Source organism: Monopterus albus, unplaced genomic scaffold (genome assembly GCF_001952655.1).
Source record: "Monopterus albus unplaced genomic scaffold, M_albus_1.0 scaffold85.1, whole genome shotgun sequence".
NCBI classification, from domain to species: domain Eukaryota; kingdom Metazoa; phylum Chordata; class Actinopteri; order Synbranchiformes; family Synbranchidae; genus Monopterus; species Monopterus albus.
In genome coordinates, this window is record NW_018127965.1 from 1380365 (window position 1) to 1387801 (window position 7437).

At 43.3% G+C, this 7437-nt stretch overlaps 1 protein-coding gene across 1 annotated transcript in view; it reads left to right on the plus strand.

Annotated features, from left to right (window-relative positions):
• The window catches only part of mrc2 (mannose receptor, C-type 2), a 22327-nt gene extending 15057 nt beyond the window's left edge, over positions 1–7270 (plus strand). The window contains exons 17-29 of the mRNA XM_020607395.1: positions 15–181; positions 782–950; positions 1033–1175; positions 1717–1825; positions 2125–2291; positions 2367–2475; positions 2632–2870; positions 3017–3182; positions 3369–3518; positions 3783–3896; positions 4287–4466; positions 4803–4832; positions 4939–7270. Coding sequence (XP_020463051.1) covers positions 15–181; positions 782–950; positions 1033–1175; positions 1717–1825; positions 2125–2291; positions 2367–2475; positions 2632–2870; positions 3017–3182; positions 3369–3518; positions 3783–3896; positions 4287–4466; positions 4803–4832; positions 4939–5150 — 1955 coding nt within the window. The 3' untranslated portion in view covers positions 5151–7270. The remainder of the gene's footprint in view (positions 1–14; positions 182–781; positions 951–1032; positions 1176–1716; positions 1826–2124; positions 2292–2366; positions 2476–2631; positions 2871–3016; positions 3183–3368; positions 3519–3782; positions 3897–4286; positions 4467–4802; positions 4833–4938) is intronic.
• Positions 7271–7437: the final 167 nt, after the last annotated feature.

The window sequence follows — 7437 nt, forward strand, 5'->3', positions numbered from 1 at the left end:
CGCTCTTCTGTCAGGCACCAGTTCACCTGAATGGATTGGCTTCCAGGAGGCTGAGTATAAATTCTTTGGCCACCGTACCACTTGGGAGCAGGCCCGGAGGATTTGCTCCTGGTTTGATTCCTCGCTGGCCTCTGTCCACTCAGCTGAGGAAGAGGCTTTCCTGGCCAACACTTTACGCAAGGCATGGCACACTTTATCAAAATCTATCCATCAGTTATCTATACTGCTAACGAGGGTCACAGGGGGCTGCAGCCAATCCCAGCTGACATTGGGCAAGAGGTGGGGTCCACCCTGGACAGGTCACCAGTCTATCACAGGGCTGACACTTAGAGACAGACAACCACACACACCCACACTCCTATGGGCAATTTAGAGTCTCCAATCAACCTAAGCTGCATGTCTTTGGACTGTGGGAGGAAGCCGGAGTACCTGGAGAGAACCCACACAGGCACAGGGAGAACATGCAAACTCCACACAGAAAGGCACCCGGTCGGCCAGGGCTCAAACCCTGGAACCGTCTTGCTGTGAGGCAACAGCACTAATCACTGTTCCACCATGCTGCCCACTTTATCAAAATGTTCATCATATTTCTTAGGAGTTGATTTAATCCAAAAGTGTGGTTGATTACTTTTGTCTTGCAAGCTGCCCAGCGCTATCAGGATTATATAACTGTATAATTTCAGTAATGCTGTGGCAATAATCTGCAGTATAGACAAGTATTAGATATTTAGAATCACTCTGGCCTTGACATGCTTCTTCACAGTTTATGTGTCATCTTTAGATGGTAAAGGTGGAGGGTGACAACTGGTGGCTGGGGCTTCACACCTACGAAAATGACGGCCGTTTCCGCTGGTCTGACCACTCTGTACTCAACTATGTGTCCTGGACTCTTGGGAGCCCACGCCCGCTCAGCCGTGATCGTAAATGTATCTACATATCCGCCAGCAAAGGTAAGGACACCACAAATAAGAAATTTCAAGTAAACTAAGTCAAAGTACACATAGATGAGCTTGTATTTTTCACACTCAACAGGGGAGTGGGCTGATCAGAAGTGCCACTCTGACCTGCACTATATCTGTAAGAGAGTGAATGTCACAGGGACCATTCCTCCAACTCCAGCATCCCCCCACCCACCTTCGGGCTGTCCTGATGGATGGTCTTCCTATCAGCATAAGGTAAAGCTGCAACAAACCACGATTTATTATATTAGTTGCACAATGTCTAGAATACATCAAATAAGTAGAGTATACCATGTAGGTAGTGTGATGGAAAAATTAATATTAGCATCTTTATCAGCATCTTGGCTTCTTTGTCAAAGCATCTTCAGTGAAAAGCACGCCCTTGTATGGATGTTAAACCAGACAGCTTCTTTGCTGTGTGACAGATGTTTCCTTAAACCTGCATATGACCTCAACTGACTGAAACCACAACCAACACTCATGTCTATGTATAAAAAGAAATGCAGCTCTCCACTCAGAGAGCTTCTCCTTCAGACTGTTGTTTGACACTCTGTGAGAGTTCACTCCTTCCTGCAGGAATAAATGCGCATCAACCTCAAGAGTTAAGTTTTATTTTGCACTCACCGAATCCTGATAAGATTATTTTTGCCATAACAGTACTCTAGCTTAGCAAGTAATCAGTAAGTATCTAATGTTTTATTTCATGCACCTAACTCAACCTGGGCAGTCTTTTTTAAATGTGGTGCTGTTTCTGTAGTGTTTCAGAGTGTTTGATCAGTCATACAAGGTCACATGGTCTGCAGCCAAGCTGAAATGTGAGGCACAGAGAGGTGTACTGGCAGTGGTGTCCAATCATTTGGAGCAAGGTAATTACAGCAGCATATGGGTGGAAGCTAGACCCAGTTAAGATTTGTGCTGAATGTAGGTTACTTTTGTTTTTGGAATGTAAAGTTGTATAATCTGTCATTTTGAGTAGCATTAAATAGATGTAGTGTGTCATAGTACATTATAAGAATCAAAAAATTGTGTTCTTACAGGGTTTGTTTGCCTATTTATCACCAGCTGGTGGGTGGTTTAGATATTCTTGTTTGTGTTTTCCTCTGTGTATATTTATAACTGTTTAGAAGTATCTCTTCACAAATGCAACTGTTCCTCCTCCTCACAGCCTTTGTCACCACTCTGCTGAACAATGTCAGTGTTAACCTTTGGGTAGGTCTGACCTCAGACTCTAAAGGTCATTTCCAGTGGACCAAGGCTGGCCTGCTCAGCTACACCAACTGGGCTCCTGGAGAGCCTCTCGACAACAGCGGACCACACCACAACAGGACCCCGGTACAGCTATCACCTGTCGTCATGGTGTTGTTATTGATCCATTCTTGTTCTAATAATTTCTCTGTCACCTTTCAGGGAAACTGTGTGGTGATGATTCATGGGAACCCACAGAAGAACACGGGCATGTGGGCTTCCCGAGCCTGTGAGATGGAAAGTAATGGCTTCATCTGTCAAAGTCAACAAGGTGTGATATTCAGTAACACCCATGACAAGATAGATAGATGGATACTTTATTGATCTCGAGGGAAATTCAGGTTTACTCTAAAAGTGCAGAGGGCACCACAAAGTGAAGAGTGTTAAGTTATAGTAAATTAAATTGTCTGATTTTGTTGTGTCTCAGACCAAGGTCTCCCTCCGGCACCTCCCCTGATTCCTGCCTCCTTGTCAAAGCCTGTAGAGCTGGGTGGAGTGATGTACCGGGTGGTGGAGAAGCCCCTGGACTGGACTGGTGCTCTGCACCTGTGTGAATCTTTGAATGGGACCCTGGCTATAGTAAAGGACCCCTACCAACAGGCGTACCTCACGCTGCTGATCAACAGCCTGCGCCGGCCGGCCTGGGTTGCACTTTACAACGATGGAGTAAGCCCATTCACTTGCTGTATATGTTACTATAATTTGTTACTGGATTCACTAGTGTTTTCCAGGCTGAGGGGAACTGGCATTGCATTGCATTTCATGTTTTTTTAAACATATATATATATATATATAAACATATGTATTTGTAGGGGCGGAGCTTCACCTGGCTGGGTGAAGAAGAAGTGTCCTATTCAAACTGGAGAGATGGGGAGCCCTTTCAGATGGCTGGCTGTGGTCATATGACCCTTACTGGGCAATGGACTATGACTACAAAGTGTGATACTAAATTGGAGGCTGCTCTCTGTCAAATTAGTGGTATGTGTGTGTAATATAACAACAATATACAGTACTTTGCTGCACAGTTACAAATCACCAGGAGTCCATGCAGATGCAGAGTGCTATGATGTGCAGTGTAACATCCAAGTGAAAACACCTTATTGTTAGCATCTCAGCATTAATTTAGAATAATGTGTTCATTTCTGTCTTTGTTCTTTCTGCCAGAAGAACCTGTAACGCACCAGTGGAATTTCCCTGGCCAGTGCCCCCACTCTCTAGGAGAGTGGGCGTGGGTGTCTTTCAGAAACCACTGTTATGCCTTCAACCTGCAAAGACTTAAACTGCAGCAGGATGCACACACGTCCTGTAAGAAAGGTAGGAAAGAGTTTCAGAAGCTCCCCCACAGCTCCTCCACCTCGACCCGTCTTACACTCCTGCCCTGCTGCCTGTACAGCCCTTGTCACTGAACTGAAAGTCAATTAAGTACAACTCCCCTGCAAAAATCATTGACAAAAAGCATCAATATGTCTAAATTTAGAATTGATTTATGGAGCCTGCTGCCCCATTGTTAAATAACCCTACTCAACCAATTGTGTTTTGTTCCATCTTTGTCTGTTTCTTCTTTTCTGTTTCTTCTAGTGGGAGCAGAACTTCTTTCTATCTTGGATGAGACAGAAAATGGATTTATATGGGAACACATCCAGAGCTATGCAGAACAGGCACATGGAGCTTGGCTGGGCATCAGTGTGAAAGGTCAAACAGTCCCTTCCAACTCTCTCTACAGCAGCAGACTCATTAACCTTCAGCTTTTCAGAAATCAAAGCGTATTCATTTTAGTCAAATTTAGATAGTTCCCCCAATTTAATACGTTCTCCTGTACTGGATAAACGTGATAAAGTGTGCATAAAATAAAATATGATATGCGATTATAAAATGGGAATAACAAATAAGAATATAATATAATGCTTAGTAAGCTAATAGGAAGGAGTAACTCCAGTAGGGGAAGCCTCTATGACTGGACAGAGATGTCAGACCAAACATGGTATGATGAATTAGTTCTCCTTTAGATCAAACTGAAGACACTGCTCTGCTTGGGAGTGTTGGATGCTTCACTAACTGTGTGTGCTTGTGCTCCTGCCGCAGGTAGAGGTCTAGTGTGGAGTGAGGACACAGAGATGTCATACACCAACTGGGAAGCGCACAACGTTGCCTTCTCTGTTCTGTCTCCAAACTCGTGCTTCTGGATCCAGAGCAACAGTGGCCTGTGGAAGCCAGGCTCCTGCAAAAACCGCACACATGGAGTCATCTGCAAACGGCCACGCAGTAAGCACACACCCAAGATCACTGAAGATAAAGGGGAAGTAATGTTCTTGGCCAGGTCCAGTGGTGTCAGTTGTGTTTGAGTTCAAAAAGCCAGTGACACTAGAACAAAATAGATCATTTATAATGTTTCACTGATCCTAAAGAAGCTTCATATGCAGGAGCTGGTACAGTGTAAATTGATTATTGTTTTTAGAGAGTATAAATGAGCAGTGAAACAGCCTTGTAGACAGGGTGGACCAACTTAAGAAATCACCTAGTAGGGCTAAGTCTAAGTACAATTCAGTTTATTCCTAAATGTTAAAGCAATCCATGTTAACAAACTGACCTTTCTTCTAGTTGCAGGTGCTGACACCTCATATATAATGTGTAAGTATAATAATTGTTAGTCTTTATTTGAAACTTAGCAAATATTAGTTGTTTTTTTTTACTTGTGAATCATGTATGCTAATCTAGATCCTCTATTTGTATATAGCAGGTAATGACTACCGCCCCATTCTGATTTTCGTCGCGGTGACGGTCTTGCTGCTGATTTTCGTTGCTATATACATGTACCGCCGGCGAACTCTTGGGTCCCACGGTTCCTACGAGGGAGCCCGCTACAGCCGCACCAACTCCGGCCTTGCTGAGCAGACTGAGAAGAACATCCTGGTGTCTGACATGGAACTGAATGAGCAGCCGGAGTAGCAGAGCCGCCCTGGAACGACTGACTGACCAACCCATGGGACTGGACCCAACCTGACACACGAGAGGCTAATTTCAGTGTGCTAACTTGGAGACACTTTGTGGCATTTATGTTCTTTGTTGTCTCTTTTGAAACTAAAAAAAAATTTCGAAAGTGCTGAACAACTGTGTAGAGCGCAGCAGATATTTTGTTTTTCAATTGAACCCCCTCCTTTTCAGTCCTCTTTGGCCAAGACCTAACAGTTCTAGCAGTTTCTCTCCAGACAAATCAGATCATTCCATACTCCCCCAGAAAGCCATAAATACATCTACAGGGAGTTAATTTTGTCACAGCTAAAAAAGTTAAACATAAAATCAGTTTTATGAAATGACTCCTCACTGTTTTCCCGCGTGCCAAAATACATTTTTGCTTGGTGTCTATTTACTTTCTTGTTCCTATTTTGATTGAAAGACTTAAAGCCAAAGAAAGACTATAACGTCACAGATCTACTTTTACTAAAACAATTTGTCTCTGTTCACTAAATGCATGGTCAGTCTTCTTCAGGACCAAATTCATTTTTTCCACTTTTATTTGTTTGTTTTTTTTTCTTTTTTGCTGTGATGATATTTAGCTGAACTTGAGTGTCTTTGTTGTTTCATTGCATTCATGTCCTTCCCACTGATTTGTCCTTATCTGTGCAGCTGCAGAGAAGTGTTGCTGGTGATGTGTGTGGTTTTAGTGAGCCCGCCTCTCTCCTCCTCTCCGAGCCGACACGTCAGCACAAGCTGTCAGACGAGCAGAGGAGGAAGAAGAAAAGTGAATGTGTGGAAGGTGACAGGGACCAGTGACCTTGAACTGTCTGAGGGAAATACTCCAAAACTGTGCACATAAGTAGAACTTGGCACTGAAAGCTGGTGTTTAAGTAGACTACATTGTCTATGCTACACACTGCTTTGGTACACCAGGATTAGAGGTTGTCATCATATGATCAGACTTTCAGCTTCCATAGCTCTGTGTATATTTTGGCACTTTCTGCTGTTATCTTGATCTAATCATCCGCTTGCCCTGCCTAGTCATTGCTGCTCTGTGTTTGCAAACCTTTGGTTGTTTTCCCTCCATCTGGAGTTTTGTATCCGCCATGAGAAGAGGTTAGCAATTTGATAGTTTTTTTTATCTTTTAAATGATATTTCATTAGGTTTCTGACTCAAGTACAACTGGTAAAGACATTTGGAAACTTTCCTACTTTTAGGTTATGATTTTAACTCCTGGAACTCTCATTCACCTACAAGGGAAAACATCCCAGATGTGAATGAGACTTTGTATATATAGAGCCAAAGAATGTTTTTAAAGTGAATTCACTCTTTTGTAACAGAAAGCCTCCTTATGATCTTTTTACATGTCATTGTTAGAGTTTTCATTTGTGTAGCATAATGACCAGATTTTCAGAGTTCATTTGCTTTCTCAGACATTTCTCTTTTTGCTTCATCTCTCGCCCCTGAGCGCATTTCTCTCTTCCTGCTCGGAGGAATGCTTTGGAGCCATTTCACTCTGAGGCTTTTGGTATTTCACTGAGGTGCTATGAAAAAAAAACAGCCCTTTTTGCTCTGTGAGCTGGACCAAGATAGGGGGGAAGGGAGGAGGAGTGTGTATGTGTGTTTCAGTGTGTGTGTGAGCAGTCTCCAGCTGTGGAATGTTGAGTCGGCAAGAAGAGCTCAGTGGCACGTCTGGAACTAATCAGGAAAGGAGGGCTCAGGGACACGGAGGGTCAGAAAGAAGACTGAATAAAGGAAAACCATGAAGGAGAAAGGGGGGGAAAGAAACTGGGGATGTAGGAAGAGAGGATAGCAGGGAAGGAGGAGTGCAAAGGGTTTGGTGGTTTGTCCCAGGCCTACCCTGGCCTCTGCTGGTGGGTAACTGTACACGCCTGCCTCTATATGCCATAGATGTGAACTTACTGAGGTTTTGATGTGAAGATGTGGTGACTCTTAGTGTGTTCCCCAACAAGATCATGTTTGTGACGCAGGCTAGCTCTTGTCCCTGTGAATAGTACCTGAAGCACCTGTTTTTTTGTATTTTTTTTTTATATGAAATAAATAAAATCTGTTTTCAAAGCTTCTGATTTCACAGTTATTTATAGATTATTAGTCATCACTGAGCAAACTCTTATTTGAAGATGGAACCACTAAACTGTCCATTTGTTTGTAGCTAGCTTCAGCTTTCCAAATTAATGAGCTGAAAAATTAGGATGTGTAAAATGTGGACTGCAATGATGATGTTTTCCCACAAGAGGCCCCACCTCGCCTGCTGTA